A 20,700-nucleotide genomic window follows, 5' to 3' on the forward strand; every position below is an offset into this window, starting at 1 on the left:
TTTTCAAATTTAGTAATTTTTTGTTTAGGCAATTTGTTCTGACGCTGTTTTTTTTTTCGATATTATGAGAAATAGGAACACTCAGCTCGAAATAAGGGTTGTTTTCAGTGAATTATAAATTATGTTCTGCTTTTCAGAAGGTATGAAGAGTGTCAGCCCCACTCATCTTAGTTCCTGGTCGTTTTGAGTTGGACTCGGTTATTTCTAAGACTCAAATGTGAAATTCAACACGAATGTTCAATTTAGCATGGATTGGATTTTACTGGTTCAGGTTTTTCCCAGATCAAGTTTTGGGAAGGTTGAATTTTACTGCTTGAGCTTTTGTAAGATGACTTTGTTAGGGTACTAGTCCAGTTCTATCTAATATCTATGTATATAAAAATAAGTTGTCTGTCTGTGTGTCTGTCTGTGGATCAGGTGACGTCATGTTTCTGTGTCGGCTGACGTCATGAAGTTAGTTGTCGTCATTTTTGCTATGACGGTGACGTCATTAAAGATATTTAAGACATTTGTTCACGGAAAAATGTTTAATTGTAAAATGACTGAAGAACCTACAATGGCAACAGCCGAGGAAGCTGCTCAAAGAGTTTATGCCAAAAAACTTGCTGCTGATAGAGAAAGTAAGAAAAGAAAGCGTTCCGAGGAATCACAAGAACAGCAAGAAAACAGGCTTGCAGCTGATAGAGAAAGTAAGAAAAGAAAGCGTGCCGGGGAATCACAAGAACAGCAAGAAAACAGGCTTGCGGCTAAAGAACGCAAAACCGCGCAGTTAGATGAAAATCCACCTGGACAGCGAGAGTCAAAATATATCAAAACTGAAAATGATAGCGATGATGATTGGGTTTGGGATTTTGACTTGGATAAGGTCATCAATGCCTACCAGATTTAAGTTAAAAAACAAAGGTTCGTCGATATGTACTTCATAGTGACGCTGAAAAATAAAGAAGAAAAAGAAAACTGAAAAAAGAAATAAGGTAAAAAACTAAAAAAAAAACTAAAAAGAAAAAACACTCAAAGAGAAATTACAGACCGGGACACAAATGACGACCGAGACAGAGGGAATATAAGTGACGACCGGGAACCTCAAAGAGAAATTACAGACTGGGACACCCGGACACAAATCACGACCGGGACACAGGGAATATAAATGACGACCGGGACACAGGGACACAGGGACACAACTACAACGGGGACGCCGGGGGCACAGGCGGGATATATAAATGACGACCGGGACACAGGGATTGTTCGAATAGAAATTACAGACCGGGACACCGGGACACAAGTGACGACCGGGACACCGGGACACAGGGAATATAAATGACGACCGGGACACTCAAAGAGAAATTACAAACTGGGACACCGGGACACAAATGACGACCGGGACACAGGGAATATAAATGACGACCGGGACACAGGGACACATCATTAGAATAATGAGGTATAGATCTGAATACGGATTGTTTTTCCCATGGACAATTATATGTTGCATGTTCAAGAGTCAGTAAACCTGACAATCTATTTATATGCACGGACAATGGGACAGCGAAGAATGTTGTATATTCGCATGTTTTACGTAGTTAAAAACATATATTTATATCTATCTCTATTCACAGGTGGGACACAGGGACATAACTACAATGGCACGTAACTAATATGGCGCGTAACGACTTACGCGCGCGGGGGGGCTTGGGGGATGCGAAACGCCCCACCAACAGCTAGTTTCACATATAAATTCATGCAACATATCACGTCATATAGTTCTTGATCTGGAAGTGTTAAAATTCTGTGAGTCCAAAAACCCAGCCAAGCACGATTTGTTTCCCCTACCTGCTATGAAGTAGTCAGTATGAAGCAACCAATGCAATTGTGATTAGCAAATAAATATCAGTGAATAAAATCAGGGAATCTTGTCACTTTCAAACTTGTCATTAAAATAAGTTAGATACGGCCTTTCGCTTTGGGTAAGAGAAAATGTACCAAATTTTGGATAAAACTTTGAAAAAATTCAGTTTGCATAAAAGCAAGGGAAATAAAAAGAAAATATTTCTTCCTATTTCTGTGCAATTTATAATAAAACAATCATAATATATAAATAATAGAAAAAGCTAGATAAAAATCCACTTGCACTACTTCTCTTTTTCTGGATTTTCATTTTTCTGGAACAATTTAATTCAGTCTGCAAAGAACAAACCTCGGTTAGATTATCTAGGTTAGGCTATCTTCATCTTGTGAAGATGAAAATTGCAAGGTCTAATTCTTACCATCATTTGTTCATGCCCCAGATCATCAGAATCTGGAACATAACTGCCATTCCCAGTCGAAAAGATAAAATCACTGGAAGCCTTCTCCAATAGCCTAAACATAAACATACCATATCTCGAGACTTTCAACGTAGGACGACTTTAAATGGCAATCGTGCCGCAGTCGATCCGCTCTTCGCCCTGCCATAACATTTTTATTTTAATAAGGTGTCAGTTATGTGGAAATTTTGTATTGAGTGGCGTGAGTAATAAATTATTATCATTATTATTATTATATTTTGGCAAATTACGAAGGCTGGTTAAGTTCTTTTGAAGTTCTCTAAATGTATCGCTCAATAGCTATGAGGGGGACTTTTGTTATTAAAGGCGTTTTTAGTATTAACAAGGTAAAACATTTTTAAAAACCTAGGTGAAAGGTGGGAGTGGCAAAGAAACCAATTCAGATGGAGCAAATGTCCCCCCCCCCCCCGCCTCGACAAAATGGAAGGTCTTCATCTTCAGCTAAGCAGCTTTTGGTATTAGTTGGTGCCAAATAATAAAAAAACAATGGTTAGTTGGTGCCAAATATCTCTACATGTAGCTGTGCAGAATTCGGCTATAGTTGAAGCCAAGCAAAAATAACAAATTAGCTAGTTGATGCCAAATGTTTCAACATGCAGCTATTATAACTGTTCTTTTTGTTTAGAATCAACACAAACTTAGATTAGATAAACAATTCCAGTCATCACCTTCAAAGAGAAGTTAAACCCAATTTCTTATGTGTGAATACTCCTGTAGTCTTTCTTAGAATTATTGATATTTTCTCTGGTTTAATAGGCAAATAAGAGGGCGGGGGGGGCAGGTTCTATATATGGAGGCAAACATAATGGATGGGCAGTTGGGTATTTGCTTTGTTTGTGCTTGGTTCTCTCTTGTAGAAAGTAAGTCTAACATGTTCGTTGTTATTTCCTTATTATTTTTTTATATTTTAAATCATAAGAAAGGGTTAAAAGCCAACAATTAGCTAATAATGCTAATCGGTTCTTCAAACATGAATATGTTGGCCTTACCATATTAGTTAGAATACTTTACTAATTAGTGGTAAACGACCTAGATAGGTCACGACTATGAGAAAATTTGTTTAGGGCCTTAATTTTGGGAAATGATTTTAATATGAATGACTTCACACATATTTTATATTTGTGTAATATTATCTATATAATATACTATATCAAAAATATTTTTAATATGTATACTTGCTAAATGTTTCAAGAAGCACATAACAATTTGATTTGTTTGTTGATAGTATGGAATATTTTATCGGTATAAATATGCAAAATTGTTTTGGATGAAATGAAACTAAAATTGTTTTGCGAAAGAGATTAAAAAAACTCTCCTTCTTCGCCCCCCATACAGTAAATGTACCACATAAAGCCCCCGATTAGCTAATACTATTATTAGCTTCTTCAAGCAGGAGCATTCTAGCATTACCATACTAGTTAGAATGCTTGTGTATTTTCAGTAATGAAGAAATTTCATTTCTAGCTAAACCATGAACCAGAAATTGATCAAGATTTTTAGAAATTATGAGTATTAAGCTTTCGATTCTTATAAAAGAACTTGAATTGAAAAAATAAAATTAATATTTTCTAAAAAAAAATTTTCAGTTGTTTTTTTATCTGTGTTGTCTTGTATGTTTTATTAAGATGGTAGGAAATCAAGGTTCTATCAAGGTTCTATCTATACATTCATCTCTCTTGCTTCAATTCTTTCACCCATGGCTTAAGTACGGTGTAGTGGGGGTCTTATGGCAAAATTTGGATATTGTAACCCTCGCCATGAAGTCTCCCCTTATATATCCCATGCACAGCTACGCAAATTCTAGTAGTAGTTGGTGCCAAATTAAACAAAAGTTAGTTTGTCGGTGTCAAATATCTCCATATGCAGCAATGCACCTTCATGTGTTAGTTGGTGCCAGATAAAAAAATTATTGTTTGACGCCAAATACCTCCACATGCAGCTACGTAGATTTTGCTAGTAGTTTGTGCCAAATTAAACAAACATAGTTAGGTGGTGTCAAATATCGCCACATGCAGCAATGCATCTTTTGGCTTTTATTGGTGCCAAATAAACAAGAAAATGAAAAATAGTCATTTGGCGTCAAATATCTACACATGCAACTCTGCAACTTTTGATATTAGCGTGAAACAAAATGAAAATAGAAAGTTAGTTGCAAATGTCTTCACATGCTGTTACACAGCTTTTGGTATTAGTTGGTGCCAAATAATATAAAAAATAGTTATTTGTTCCCAAATATCTCGACATGTTGATAGGCATCATTTGCTAGTAGTCAGTGCCAAATAAAAAAGGAAGAAAGAAAAGTAGGAGAAAAATTAGCAAAAAAAAGGTAAACTATTTAAGAGAGTTAGCTTTCCTTTAAAGGTGAAGTTTTATTTGGGCCTCAATAGATTATCAATGTTCGATTTTTAGGGACAAGGCCGCTGTCAAAATTTAACAAATTAGTTTTGCTTATCCATTTGCACTGTTCAACGTGGCAACACTGGAAAGAATGCTACTACCCTAAGAGCCATAATTTTGAAATAAATGAAGGAAATATGTTAGGAGATCATGGTTTTCAGGTGGGAATAAACATTAGACCTCGGTGCAAGCGTTTTATTTGGTATCTCTGGTACTTGAAGAAATTGATTGAAAACTTTGGCCAGAGATAGATAGTATGAATTTACAATTTTCTCGCGATAATAATTATATCCAGCTCTGGCTCATATCTTGTCAAATGACTGGTCATAAAAGGTCCTATGAGGGAATGGAAGGACGCAAGTGAGCAACAAACTCAAACTTTGGTTTCGCCTTCTGATGATTTATTTATCCACATTTAAACTACAGACTTGCTCGTATCCAAAGATGGTGGTGATGGTAGTTTACCCGGTTTGAACCTATCCCCTCCCCTGGAATTTTTGTCAGACGTGCACAAAAGTGACAAAATATTTGTAAATAATTTTGGCCCCAAAAAACTTTATAATCACTAACATTCTTTGTCTTCCCCCTCCTTCGTTGAACTTTCTTGGACCTTCTCCTGGAAAAAATTCTGGATATGGTTGTGATCATAGTCTTTAGAATTTTCAGGTAGTTATGTGGATTGGAATTTACTTGACAATTTAATATGGCTTTAGTTTCGATTGAGTTAAAATTAAGCCTTGATAATAAATCTAATTAAAACAACCTAAACAATAATTTTAACTATTTTACATATTAAAATTGAAAATAATTTGAACTTCAAATTTATCTTGATCTAGTGCTAAGTTAATAATTAAAGTTTTCATCAAATAATGGTTTTGGAGTTGTAATTAGATTAATTTTTTTTCTGTATTAAAATTGTTAAGTTTGTCTTAGGAACTGCTCCCGAATTTTGGAGTAATCCGGGAGTTATATTAGTTATAACTAAATGGCTTTAATTTAATTAAAGTTAAAAATAAGCCTTGATATTAAATCTAATGAAATCTAATAAATCTAATTAACTGCCTTTTAGTTATATTAAACCTGAAGACCTTGGTATGATGGTAGAGCTGCTCTTTAAAAAGAAGATATCCAATTTTGTTTATGAAGAACTGATAGGGTTGTATCTTGATGGTGAACAGAAAAACCCAACGGAGGTACGGTTTTACTACTATTAACTATTATTTAATTGATATTACTATTATTTACTACTATTATTGGCAATTTATCTTAGTCTAAAGCAACCAGAGATCAAGACAGCTCAAATCCGCTTCAGTTCTTAGGATACGGTAGAGAGCCTACGATATCGGAATCGATGCTTTTTGGATGATCGGGCTCAAGTAGATTTTCCTAATTCCTGGAACGATTTCACTGTGCAATCTATGATTTTTTTCGGGGGGGGGGGGTTAAGCCTCATGCAACAACAATTTTTGAAAAAGTTTTTGTTATTTTTGTAAGTCTGGCAAAAGCTTCGGGAAGAGGAGCATAAATCAGGTAGTCCCCCTCCCTGGATACAGCCCTGATCCTATTTATATTCAAATTAAGCTAGTGGCCTATTGGAACTTTCCAAGGTCAAATTTGCTTGCAGCTCTTTACCTACGGTGCTGCTACCTATATCTCCTGCCTTATTATGAAAAAGATTAATTGAATTACAATGTCATAATTGCTATTGCCTGCCAACGTGTGTTTTTGTCTGTTTTTCTTTTCTCGTTAGTATTACTCGTAATACTTTTTATTTAATTATTTATACTTAATACTTATAAGTATACTTAATTATGCTTAATATACTTAAGTATATTATACTTAAGTATATTTTACTTAATATATATACTTAAGTAGTATATATACTAATATATAATTTTATATTTATATTATAAAAGAATATATAATTCTTAAGTAATATATACTAATATATATAAGTAGTATATATACTTAAAGTATGCTTAATATTTATACTTAATTTATAGGTTAATACTTATTACTTACTCGTTATAAACTTTTTTTCTTGTTAGTTTTACTCGAGAATACTCCGATGCAACTTTGACATCTGACGGTAAACAGGATAGCCTTAAGAAACTGAGGTTTTACTATCATTACAACTATACTATGAAGCAGAGGGTTTACTTGTTAAAATATTGTGGCTTAAAGACTTTTGGTTATTTTGTTGGCTATTTTCCGTAATTTATCTTTGAGTGTCCCAGTCTGTAATTTCTCTTTGAGTGTCCCGGTCGTCATTTATATTCCCTGTGTCCCGGTCGTCATTTGTGTCCCGGTGTCCTGGTCTGTAATTTCGTCAGTCGACAAACATGACATCAGACGACAAACAACTTCATGACGACATACAGCTCAATCCTTATAATGACGTCAGTCGACAAACATGATGTCAGTCGACACACAAACATGACGTCAGTAGACAGACACATAGACAAACAACTTATTTTTATATATATAGATGACGTTACTTACATGAATTTCTATTTAAAAACAAATAAGGTTCTAAATGAATATTTTTAAACTCATGACCTATCTAGATCGTTTTTTCAGCCTGAAGACATTTTGATAGCATTTTTTTTTAAGGAGCCATTTTTAAGAAAAAAAATATGCATAAATAAATACACAGCTGCTTGTTTAAAGATATAAGATGTATAACGATCAAAATTTATATTTATTGTATTTTCTTGGTTATAAGTTAGAATTTACATTTTAATCTTTTCTATAATAGGTTGTTGAAGAAAAAGGATGGTTTGTGATTGACGATTCTGAAGAGTTGAAAAAACTGTGCCAAACAGCTATGGATCAACTACCTAAAGCAGTAAGCTCTTTATTTATTTTTGTTTCAGCTGATGTACTCGTAAAGCCATTGAATCTAGGTTTTCATGTTGAAGGCCTAAATGAAGAAGTTCAAAGGACTTCATTTAGCCCTGAACAAGGGCTATTTGAAGCTTACCGAAAGCTGCAAACTCTTTATTTATTTTTGTTTCAGCTGATGTAATCGTAAAGCCATTGAATCTAGGTTTTCATGTTGAAGGCCTAAATGAAGAAGTTTAAAGGACTTCATTTAGCCCTGAACAAGGGCTATTTGAAGCTTACCGAAAGCTGCAAGCTCTTTATTTATTTTGTTTGAACTAAAACAACATTTAAACCATAGAATCTAGGCTTTCAATTGGATTTGATTGTCTTAGTGGATCGGCCCTGATAAGTCGGCTCGAGCCCCTAAAATCTCATGACTTGTTTTGCAAATCTTTTTTATTTTCCTATTATTCACCTGTTTTTAAATTTGATGAATCAATGCCTTAAAATGTTAATAATATTTGATTTATTAAAGTTGTAAAAGTGAAAAAATTGTAAAAAAAAACAAAAAAAAACGGTAAATTGCAGATAATTTTCTGGGCTTGTGAAGCCTCAGGGGGTTTCGAACCCTAATTAAGTTAATTTATGCTCGTTTTGAGTTTGACTTGGTTATTTATTGTAATTTCTGTTCGTTGGGTTTCATTTATTTATCGATGTAGTATCGATGGTAGTTTGTCATAGTTTTACGCTTGGTAGATTAGTTGATTTTATTTTGTTCATTTTTGTTTCATGAAGGTCTACTTTAATTGAAAAACTTATTTTGTTGAAAAATTTTGTTTTAATTAATATCTGTTCGTTTTATATGGACATAGTCTATTCAGGGAGAAAGAAAATAATAATTTAAATCTTTTCTTTTTTTCTAAGAATTTGTAGTTTGGCCTGCTATTTGTATGCTGGATAAAATTTTTCAGCAATGTTTAACAACATATACCCTTTTAAAAATCTGGACACAAATAGTAGTGTTCAATTTAGTGTTATACCTCCTCTAGTTGACGTGAAAAATTAAACTTTATACCATTCGCGAAAAAATCTATTGACAGCTTGGATACATTTACACTCTTTTGATTTAGTTAAATTTTAAGAGCAGAAGTAGTAATAGAAGTAGCCCTGAAAGTTTGAACATAATACTCTCTGTTGTTTTCGGGATGCTGTTGAGATGTTCTATTGGCAATCAATATACATACACTGCTTTTTCATTTAATCTTAAGCAGCATTTAGTTTTTAAACAAAATGGGCAAATTGCATAACTGTGGGGGTTGACCTACTTAATAGCCGTAGAGATACAACAAGACCGTTCAGCTATGCTGAACAAAATGTCTATCTTAAGTTTTGATTGGAAGTGTTTGGAAAATTATGAGCTAGAGAGGAGGGAGTACTGCTTTGCAATCATTTTTGACTCTTAAAAAGGACACTAGAAGTATGAATTTCCAATCAAATTAGCTCCTTTAAAATTAGCTCCTTAACCCCCCCCCCCCCACGCTCATCATTTCCCCAATGACAACCAATCAAAATTTGGAGATAACAATTTTGTTCATCATAGTTGAAGGGTCCAGAAATTATGTATGTGAGGAAGACACCCCCGCCCCTAAAGCTCTCAGGGCAAGAGTTGTAAGTTATGCCATGGGGGCAATTTGAACTACATTAAAACATACTTTGCGTATGCAGATTGTCAAAAGGGTAAACCTCAAGAATTGATTTGGGTATCTTCAACTCCGAAAGTTGAAACTTTCGGAGGATACTTAAAGGAGATGATCAATTGACAAAAAGGCAACTTTTTACTTACTTTTACTTATGCTGCTACTGCTACTAAACTATTCCAACTACTACTTCAATTACAGCAACTTGTAAGGCGTAGATTATTAAGGTGAAAAGGGTGTCAAAAGCGCACATCAACATTATTTTCGGAATGGCTTAACGTGTCAACGTGAAACTTCTGGGGCATCATGAAAGCGATGTTCAACTGAGCAAAAGGCAATATGAAGATGCTGCTACCACTATTAATACTGCTGCTACTACTGCTGCTTCTACTACTAATACAACACTGCAACTATTTCCACTACCACCAAAACTACTGTGATAATAGTGCTTAAAGACTAATTCTTTGAAGGCAACATTTGAGAGAATATTGATGGCAAATTCGAACTAACAAAAGACACTATGTGCATTTAGATTGTCAAAATTGCGAATATTAAAAATGGATTTGTGTATTAAGTTGGAACTCTCAGAGAGTACTTAAAGGGACAGATCAATTGACCAAAAGGCAATATGTGCACACTACTGCTGATACTAATGCTACTGCAACATTTACTAATTCTACTTCTGCTGTTTCTGTTGCTCCAACTATTACTTCTATCGCAACTACTTCTAACGTTAAGGACACGAAGACAAAAATTTTAATAAGCATACGAATATACAAGATCAAATCGACAACATCATAGTAATGGTGCTATATCAGGTTGTAATAACAATTATATATATATACAATTAATAGTATTAATAATATTAATTACACTAATAATAATATTAATACTATTAATATCAATTAATAGTAATAACAATTATATTAGGTTGAGTGGCTGTATTACAGCTGTTATTTTCTTATATTTATATCTATTTTATTTTATTGTAAATATTTATTTTATAATTCTATTTATACATCTTTATTTATTTATTTTATTACATATTTATACCATAAAATATTATGAACATTTGTGCTGATTGTCACTTAATCCTGGAGATAAACTGTTAATCTTTTTCAAACACAGTCTTTGTTTTTGTTATAACATCTTAATGAAAGAGTACTTTCTATTCAAAAAGTGTTCTATAGTGAATTTTATTTATATTTCTTTTTTTTATATTTTAAGGTTTCTGATTATAGAAGAGGTAAGAAGAGAGCTATTAATGCTTTGGCTGGTCAGGTGAAAAAGATATCCGGCGGAATGGCTGATATGAATTTAGTAACAAGAATATTAAAAGATCTTTTATAATAAATTTGAAATTTTTTAGTCTCTCACTATTGTATTTTGTCTAGGAATTTTTCTGTTTATTGTATTTTTTTTCTGAAAGGCTAAAACCAATTAGAATCGTCCATGAGAGGGTTTGGGGGTAGGGCAACCCACTAATAGTACTCCTGTCAAATACAACACTGCTGGCAAATTAGGCTAGCCATATTCATTTTTCTGTGTAAGCATTCCGGTCCGAAAAAGACGGAAGAAGGTGTTTGCTTCCACAAAAGCTGCTACTGTGTTTCACAATTTTTGAACTAGCTGATAATAAATATGAGCTTAATAATGGGTCCTAATCAAAAGACTAACTATGTTTCAGAAATGGTACATAGGTTATCCATTGTTAAATAGTTAGGTAAGAATTTTCAGTAGATTTATTTGGCTTTATTCCATTCTTAGTATCCTAAATGTGATTTCAGTAATGATTTTAGAATATATTTTTGTATATTTTATTGTGTCAATCGTATATTTCGACTTTTTTTTTTTTTTTTTTTTTTTTTTTTTTTTTTTTTTTTTTTTTTTTTTTTGGCAGAGTCATGAACGGGTTATTATCACAGGGTAGCTGCATGATGACATTACTGCTACCAAATTGTGGATTTATCAATTTTCCAAGATTTCGATATTTACCGTCGTTTTCCTAAGAACAGAAAATTTTATCATTGATAGTAATTTCACTATTTACCATTGTTTCCCGAATAGCTGAGAATTTTACCATCAATAGAAATTCGAATATTTACCATCGTTTTTCAAACAAGCGTGAATTTTGAACATAAACCTGCTTTTAACTTGTGTCTCTTTAAGTTTTTTATTATTTTAAAAAATAGAATTGTGAGAAAGAGTCAAACTTCAGCGTAAAGAGCGAGGCGTTGAGGAGGGGACAACCCCTTTCGTATACGGAATAATTTCTGTTCGTTTTAAGTTTTAACGTTGCTCCTTACTTGCAGTTAAAAAACTTGCTTTTTTAATTTAATGATTCAAGGACTCAACCTCAATGATTATGATATATGGCTGTAAACTGAAAAAACGAAAGATAGACATTTGTTTCGCTTGTGTCCTTCTAAATTTTCAATCTATCTTCCTCATTTTATGGCTATTCTTTCAAGGTCTATAATAAAGATATTAAACCATTAAAGAAGGTCCGCAAAAAGGCAGGTGCACAGACGGAGGCTATCAAGGTTTTCCTTATAATTTCCCATATTTTTATTCAATTCGCCTGTTCTTTATGTTTTCTCGAATTTGCTCCCATACTTACCAAAATTTTGAGCTTTCGTTGAATTAAATTACATTGTGCGTTTCTGGACTTTATGCTATTTTGTTTCTGTATTAGTGCCTATTTCTGGTCAATATTGTTTTATACTAATAATTTATTTTAACAATAATACATTTAACAAATTTTAGATTTTATATATTTCTGTATTTATATATAGCAATAATATTTATAACAAGCTCTGTTCATTTTGACCAGCTTCAAGGGAAAAGACAAAGCAAAAAGTAAGTGGTTGCAAACTTTAGCAAAGAGCGATCCGTGCTAAAATTAACTAAAACTGTAATTAGATAGAACTTGAGCTAGAATCCGACATCTCGCGGCATACTCCCCTTTTCTAAAGCAGCTCCAAGTGTGAGAGCCTGGGGTGATTTACTGAGCTATACCAAGATGAAGTATTAGCCGCTCGGTGTTATTTCGAGTTTTAGATTCTCCAGAGGACGTTGCGCTATAAGAGTAGCCTGCGGTTAAAATATCTATGACTATTTGGATTATAGTTTGTGCCACCCTCGTACTGGTGGTAACCCCTACAACCCAAATAAAACACTTCTAATGTCTTCTTGTTTCGCAGGGGTATTAACTCAATGGACTGACGGCCATTGGAGATTTCCCTAAAAAAACAACTTGTTTGAAGAACTCACCTTGAAATTCGCAAAAACGATGATCGTACAATTCATTTTTGATGTTTGACCGCCCCCTCGAACAATTATTTTTATGCACTTCTTTAGAGATGGTTATCTATATTGAAGCTTTATTATACCAATATAAACTTGAATGTAAAACCCTGGGCTGAAAGAGGGAGTAGTAGCCGTAGCAGAGTCCCGGATCAAGAAGTTTGAAGCCACAAACAGTAAATGTCCTTGTTAACTAAAACTGGAACTTCAAAGCGCAGTTTCAATTTAAATATTTACAAAAACGAAAATCCATTATTTTTCACTAAATTTTTTATTTCAGTTCGCATTCAGCAGTCAATGGATAAACTTGTCTGACTGCTTTTGCCCGGATACAACGGTTGCTATGCCATGTTGTAGACTTATGTGAATAATAGCGTGATAATTGCTTAAATTAATTGTTACAATATAATCTTGGATATAAAGGAGTGAGTTCTACGTTCGAGCTAGTTCCTGAGGAATCCTGATGTGGTGTTAGCCGTGCCCTTTTAACGGTTTATGTAAATTGCACGCTGTAAACTAGCGTGGGTAAAAAATAAGTTTTTGTAAAGGTAGGTGACATATTATTTTGATAAAGTCAGGATGGGAAAGAAAGCCAGACCCAAACGCAACCGGACAGAAGCTGAGCTATCGGATCCGGTTATGAATTCTACTAGTAATTCGGATACGAGTGTTAATGCGGACTGCCAGAAAACGAATGCAGAGAATATCATTAAAATTTTGGAAATGGTCCAATCTATAAATGTGAACATGGAAACCCTAAAGCAGAGTGTATTTGAAATTCAGAACGATTTGGGTACAGTTAAAAGTCGTGTTATGGTGCTTGAAAATAAAAGTAATGCAACGGACAATGAAATTGCAACAGTAAAGTCGGAATTTCTAACTCTACAAAGTATTGTAAAAGCCCAGTCACAGCTGATTAAGAAATGCAATGAGGAAATGAATGTGGTTGTGTCCCAGTCTCTTGTTGATGAAAATCGGGAAAAGTTGCATAATTTGTTGTTTTGGGGCCTTAATGATGTACCCTTGAATGAGGCTGCATCTCGGGTTTCTGAGGTGATTGTAGCTGGTTTGTCACTCCCACCTGACAAGTTGCCACCATTCATTGTGGTTCACTGTTCCAAGAATTTTGTTAAAATTAGGGTGGACAGTGTCCAGGCACGTTTTTTGATTCTAAGTAATGCGAAAAAATTAAAAGGGAAAGAGTTCGGTGTTTATAAGTCTGTTTTTATTAGTGATGATGTCTCACCGCGTGTGCGGGTTTTGCGGAAAGAATTACTTGGGTTACGTAAGCGTTTGGCGGATAATGGTGTGGAATGCTGGGTACCTCCTACCCTACCACCCAGCATCTCTGTTAAAAAGGACAACCGTGTTATTAAAGTGCCTTGGTACAATGCTAAGAGTTTGTTGGATTCTTAATTTTTTTTTTTAATTTTTCTTTTTTGCAGTTGTTAGAATTAGTGAGTGTTTATTTGTTATTGAAAAGAATAATTAAAAAAAATAATAACAAAATTTAATAAAAAAAAACTTACTATTTTGTCGCAATAATTATGGTTGTGTGATTGTAGGAATTAGTAGCCGTTGTATTTGGTAACTTGTACATGGATTCGTTACGGGTTAACGAAATATGGCCTGTTTCTTTTTGTGTTTGTTTTTTTCTAAGATGGAAAGTGTCATTCTTTTGTTGTTTATTATATTCTATTTTGTTCTTGTTTAGTTCTTTTTCTTTTCTTTTTTGTTTTGTTGTGGAGATGAGGCCAAATTACTTTGTTGTAAAACTGTATAAATATGGTTGATGATGATTGTGGCACCCCGGGCAACAGCCGTCTTAAAATTTTGGAAGCTTCATTTGTGGATTTTGGTAGTATGTTTACGGAGCAGCTCCACCGGAATTATGATATTGGGATTGCTGGTCAATATGTTTCTTGTAATTCAAAGTACTTATTTAAGGATGGTTTTAGGTCCGTGAATGGTGGTGGTGATTCTGAAGATCTCAGAGTTTTCCATCTTAACTGCCAGGGTTTGAACTCATCTTTTACTTTTATAAGCGAGATATGTGAACTTTCCATTTTTCAGGTTATTGGTCTCACTGAAACATGGCTAAATGAGCATAACTCTGCTCTCTTGGATATTCCAGGGTATACATTTTATCATAGGAATCGTCAATTTCGTCAACATGGAGGTATTGGAGCTTATATACGGAGCGATATCGAGGTTTTGGTAAGAAGTGATCTAGTGCTGTTTCACGAGATGTTATTTGAGCCACTTATCCTTCAGCTCAGGCTTAAGCCAAAAGATGTTTATGTTGTTGTACTATATAGACCACCATCTGGGTCTATACCGGCCTTTTTTGATATTTTGGAGGAACAGTTGGATAAACTACCTACTGGTTCGCACCCATTCTTCATGCTTGGGGACTTTAATATTGACCTTAATGATATGAATTCGAATACTCCTATAGATTTCCTACAGCTTTGCATGTCATATAGTTTATTTCCCACTATCAATATTTGTACGCGTGTTACCACTTTAACGGCAAAGCTACTTGATAATATTCTTTCTAATTCTAAATTTTCAGATCCAGGGGTTATTGTTACTGATGTTTCTGACCATTTTGGGATTTCGGCAAGTTTTAAAGTTTGTTTTCCGAGGCTGCAAGGTTCTAGACTGAAAATGAGTATGTTACCTGTGCTCAACCAGGGTAACTTAGAAAAGTTTAAACAAGAGATTTCTAATGTTGATTGGAATAATAAAGTTGAAAATCTAGATGATATAAATATAAGTTTTCAAAGATTTTATGATACATTGATCTCTATTTTGAGTAAAACTTGTGTAGTGAATCGGACAAGGTCAAGGAAAAAGATGCCCAAAAAGCCGTGGGTGTCACCTAGTCTTCTGCGGTGCATAAATAAGAAAGACCAGTTATATAGGGATTCAATAAGGAATGAAAATGATCCAGTTTGCACAAGAATTTATAAAAATTATAGAAATGCTCTTAATAAACTTTTGAGAAACGCGAAGAAAAAATATTTTGAGTGTAAATTTAAAGATGCTAGTGGAAACCCAGCTAAAACTTGGAAAATTATTAAAAGTGTTATATCTTCAACAGATCCGGTTCTGCCTGACGAAGTTACTACAAGTGATGGGTTAAAATCGAATGAGCCTGCTGTAATCTGTAATGCCCTTTCGGAACATTTTGCAACTGTTGGGGCTCGATTTTCTCGTGCTACAGTAGCTTCTGATAATGATCCTCAGCTTGAGACTTTTATGGGTACTTCTGTCGATGTATCAATGTATCTGAGACCTGTCACTCATGATGAAGTTCGTAAAATTATCTTTGAGATGAGAAGTTCTTCGGCTGGGAGTGATTCCATTAACCTTGTTGTTTTAAAAGCTGTGTTTCCAAGCATTTCACATATATTAACGTCCCTTATTAATGCTTGCTTTAAGCAAGGGAAGTTCCCCAATTGTCTTAAAATTGCAAGAATAACTCCTGTGTTTAAGGGTGGTAATAAGAATGATCTGGGGAATTATAGACCAATTTCATTATTACCTGTTGTTTCACGGGTTTTAGAAAAATGCATTAATATTAGAATTTATGAGCATTTGGAGCGTCATAAACTTCTACATACCAATCAATTTGGTTTCAGGAAAGGCAGAACAACTGAAATGGCGATTTCATTTATTACTACTATAATTAATGATGCTCTTGATAAAAAGCTTAGGGTAGCTGGTGTTTTTTTGGACTTAATTAAGGCGTTTGACACTGTTGACCATCAAATATTATTAAAAAAAAATGTGAATTCTATGGATTAAGGGGTGCTACATTGAGCTTGCTGTGGAGTTATCTTCAAAATAGACAGCAGTATGTCAATTTGCAAGGATTTTTGTCTAGTAAAAATGTTGTTAATTGGGGGGTTCCCCAAGGATCCGTACTGGGTCCGACTCTGTTTTTAATTTTTATTAATGATCTACCGCATGTTGTGAAAGCTCTGCCCAGAATTGACGACTTTGTTGACAATGGTACGAGTAAGACCCAGCTTACTATGCCCTTATTTGCTGATGATACAACCTTGGTGTGTGTTGCCCCTACAGAAGAACTGCTCATGTCAACGATAAATGCAGCAATGAGCAGGATATGTACATGGCTTAAAATAAACCACCTTGACCTGAATATAGAGAAGTCAAATTTTGTTATTTTCTCTCGATCTCCGAATTTTTACCCTTGGTTTACGGAAATAATTTCGGAGCGGGGAATTATTAAACGAACAAGATTCACCAAATACCTCGGAATCAATGTTGATGAAACCCTATCATTTAAAGATCATGTGAAGTCAGTTTCGAAAATATTGTCACGTAACTTAGGTATGATGCGCAAATTAAAACATATTTTCCCCCCAAATGTTCTACGATTGTTATATTTTTCCCTGATTCACCCGTACATTTTGTATTGCTCGTCGATTTGGCTTGGTACTTTCCCTTCGATAGTTCATCCAATCCGTGTGATCCAGAATAATGCTGTCCGAGTTTTTGGTGGTGTTGGGAATCAGGAGTCTTTGAGGTCTATGTATAGTGATTTAAATATAATGCCTGCAGCTGGATTACGTGATTTTTATACGTTGATTTTTATATATAGGTATTACAGAGGTAGCCTTCCCGATTGTTTTACAGGAATATTTTGTGAGAGGTCTGATGTTCACCACCACAATACTCGGATACGAGGTAATACTGAGGTTCCTCGATTAGTTTCAAGTAGGTCTTCTTTTTCACTTATTTACAGAGCTTCAAAACTTTGGAATAAACTGAGTGTAGATATCAAGGAATTAGGTAGCCTTGACCAGTTTAAGTCTTATTTACGTGTGGAGTTGCTCGGTAGGTATGCTTTTGAAACTCATTAATTAATATAAATTTTACATAGCTTATTCATTTGTAATATTTATGTATTTTTTTTTTTTTTTTGCTGTTGTCTTGGGGTCACGCAAGGGAGTGTATTGTTTATGTTTTTTTGTTTTTTGTTGATCTCGGTATATGGTCTCATTCTCCATAACTTCTTATTCTCCATATTGTTTATTTTTTTTTCTTTGAATTTAGCACAGCCTCGCAAGCTTCGCTTATGTTGTGCTATTGATTAAGAAATGTTTTTTTCTAATAAAATTGTTCTACTACTACTACTACTACTACTACTACTACTATTCCAAACTAAAACGTTTCCATAAGGATCAGAAATAGAACGTCGATCAGACACCGATCAGAAAGAGAAGCGAGTTGGAAATGGGATGACGTAATATCCGGCTACTGAAGTGAAATTCAACTTCTTTCAGAGCCTAAACTAAACAAATTATTTTATAAACGATTTTTATTGGATCAATTGAAACTCCGGCACAACATGGCAAAGAAAAACACTTTCACGGGCAGATTTATGAGATTCAGTTTATACAAAGGCAGTTATGATTGACGAGCACTGTTCTTTGAGGTATACAATCCATGATGGGTGAAGCTTCGTCTTCTTCTTCTGTTGACGGAGATCGCTTCCATATTCTTTGAACAAAATTGAGGTAAACAGGCTAAAAGAAACAAACATATTATAATAACAAAATTTTAACAGGTAAAGCTATTACTTAAAAAAAAAACCGATAGCATCAAGTAATTCTTCGAGAGATAAATTCCCAAAGACCAATCCAAGGGACAAACCACAACAAAATCATAAAATTAACGTCTAAGGTCCAGTGTTGGGTCTTTGAACTTGGGCTGAATATTTTTCGTAAGTGGAACTAAAGGATCAATACTACTTTCTCCTCAGCAGACAGTCTTGGGGAAATTTCTAAATATCTTGGGACTTTGCTCTCGAGCTTAGGTTTTTGGGAAAACATATTTATTGAACATTACCACAATAAATATGATAATATTAAAAATTGTATGGAAAAGCTGCTAACACACACACAGATATATATATATATATATATATATATATATATATATATATATATATATATATATATATATATATATATATATATATATATATATAGAGGGGAGATACAGCTAAGACGAACCTTTGCGTTTTAAAATTCAGAGGTTTGTAGCACTGTCATCTAGTAGTGACAGTAAGGTACAGCCATCTAGCCTTCAGTTGTGCCGAAAAAACAAGAAGATTCGTTGGTAAGTTTTCAAGAAAAATCAAGTTGATGTTTTAAGAGCCAGTTTTGGAAAGGTTTGATATGAAGTATATTTTATGATATCTCTGGTTTGGAAAATACTATGTTTTAGAGGTTTTGCTACCAAAGAATTCCGACTCTATACTTTCTTTAGACCTGGCTGTAACGCCATTCTGTGCCATCACATGGCACAGAATGACCATGACCACATGGTTTGTTGGTAAGACGGACTAGGGTCCGTCTTGGCTGCATAATTCTCGAAGTTAAACTGACTCAAACAGTTCGTGGTAACGAACTGTAGTAAGGAGCGACCCGGCTCAATAGTAACCGAAACTCCAAAAAATAGACTTTTGATACCAATAGTTACATGAAAAGAATCGCATTTTAATGCTGATTTTAAATATATAAGTTTCATCAAGATCAGTTGTACCCATCAAAAGTTGAGCCTGAGAAAATTTGTCTCATTTTAGAAAATAGGGGGAAACACCCCCTAAAAGTCATACAATCACACCATTACACATTAACGAAAATCACACCATCAGATTCAGCGTAAGAGAGAACCTTATTGTAGAAGTTCCAAGCTCCTATCTGCAAAAATGTGGAATTTCGCATTTTTTGCCAGAAGACAGATCACGGATGCGTGTTTATTTGTTTGTTTTTTTGTTTGTTTTTTTTGTTTTTTTCCCAGGGGTGGTCGTATCGACTGAATGGTCCTAGAATGTTGCAAGAGGGCTCGTTCTAATGGAAGTTAAAAGTTCTAGTGCCCTTTTCAAGTGACCAAAAAAATGGAGGGCACCTAGGCCCCCTCCCACGCTCATTTTTTCCCCAAAGTCAACGGATTAAAATTCTGAGATCGCCATTTTATTCACCATAGTCGAAAAACCTATTAACTATGTCTTTGGGGATGACTTACTCCCCCGCATTCCCCGTGGGAGGGGCTGCAAGTTACAAACTTTGACCTGTGTTTACATATAGTAATGGTTACTGGGAAGTGTACTGACGTTTCCAGGGGGATTTTTTGGTCTAATGGGGAGAGTTGATGGGGTGGGGGGGTTACGTGGGAGGATATTTCCATGAAACTTCTCATGGGGGAAGAGAATTTCAATGAAGGGGGCGCAGGATTTTCTAGCATTATTTGAACAAACAATAAACAAATAAATATGAAAAGTTTTTTCTACTGAAAGTAAGGAGCAGCATTAAAACAAAACGAACAAAATTATTACACATATGAGGGGTTTACCTCCTCGTTATACCTTACTCTTTACGCTAAAGTATTTTTAGTAATTTCAACTATTTATTCTACGGCCTTTGTGATTCAGAGATCATTCTTAAGGAATTGGGACAAAATCTAAGCTTTAGTGTAAAGAGCGAGGTATCGACAAGGGTTGAACCCCCTCATATACGCAATGAAAACATAAGAATATAGAAGTTTGTTACGTAAGTTGATTCGTAAGTTACGTATATTTTTTACCAATGAAAACGTTTGCAAAAAATTAAAAGTTCTAGTTGCTTTTTTAAGTAATCAAAAACTTGGAGGGCAACTAGGCCTCCTCCCTCGCTTCTTTTTTCTCAAAATCTTCTGATTAATTGCAATTAATTAATATGCAAATTTTTTTAAATTATTTATGTGCGGAGAGCCAAGATCAAAACATGCATTAATTCAAAAACGTCAAGAAATTAAATAAAAAAAACAAGTTTTTTTAAATGAAAGTAAGGAGCAACATTAAAACTTAAAATGAACAGAAATTACTCCGTATATGAAAGGGGCTTTTCCTCCTCAACGCCCCGGTCTTTACGCTAAAATTTCTCACTGTTTTAAAAATAGAGTTAAGAGAAACAGTCAAACTTTAGCGTAAAGAGGGGGGCGTTGAGGAGGAAAGGCCCCTTTCATATACGGAGTAATTTCTGTTCGTTTTAAGTTTTAATGTTGCTCCTTATTTTCGTTTCAAAAAACTTGTTTTTTTTATTTAATAGTCTTAAAGGAACAGACAGCTTGACTCA

The 20,700-nt window shown here is 34.4% G+C and overlaps 2 protein-coding genes across 3 annotated transcripts in view; one reads left to right on the forward strand and one right to left on the reverse strand.

The window, feature by feature from the left end:
• Window positions 1–10,614, forward strand: part of LOC136043908 (glutamyl-tRNA(Gln) amidotransferase subunit B, mitochondrial-like) — a 114,609-nt gene extending 103,995 nt beyond the window's left edge. The window contains exons 9-11 of the mRNA XM_065728949.1: window positions 5,788–5,911; window positions 7,477–7,566; window positions 10,469–10,614. Coding sequence (XP_065585021.1) covers window positions 5,788–5,911; window positions 7,477–7,566; window positions 10,469–10,591 — 337 coding nt within the window. The 3' untranslated portion in view covers window positions 10,592–10,614. The remainder of the gene's footprint in view (window positions 1–5,787; window positions 5,912–7,476; window positions 7,567–10,468) is intronic.
• Window positions 10,615–17,882: 7,268 nt separating this feature from the next.
• LOC136043909 (inositol polyphosphate-5-phosphatase A-like) overlaps window positions 17,883–20,700 on the reverse strand; it is a 69,883-nt gene continuing 67,065 nt past the window's right edge. For both annotated transcript variants that reach the window (XM_065728951.1, XM_065728950.1), the window contains exon 9: window positions 17,883–18,108. In XM_065728951.1, coding sequence (XP_065585023.1) covers window positions 17,971–18,108 — 138 coding nt within the window. In that variant the 3' untranslated portion in view covers window positions 17,883–17,970. The remainder of the gene's footprint in view (window positions 18,109–20,700) is intronic.

This window comes from Artemia franciscana, chromosome 2, assembly GCF_032884065.1.
Source record: "Artemia franciscana chromosome 2, ASM3288406v1, whole genome shotgun sequence".
Lineage (NCBI taxonomy): Eukaryota > Metazoa > Arthropoda > Branchiopoda > Anostraca > Artemiidae > Artemia > Artemia franciscana.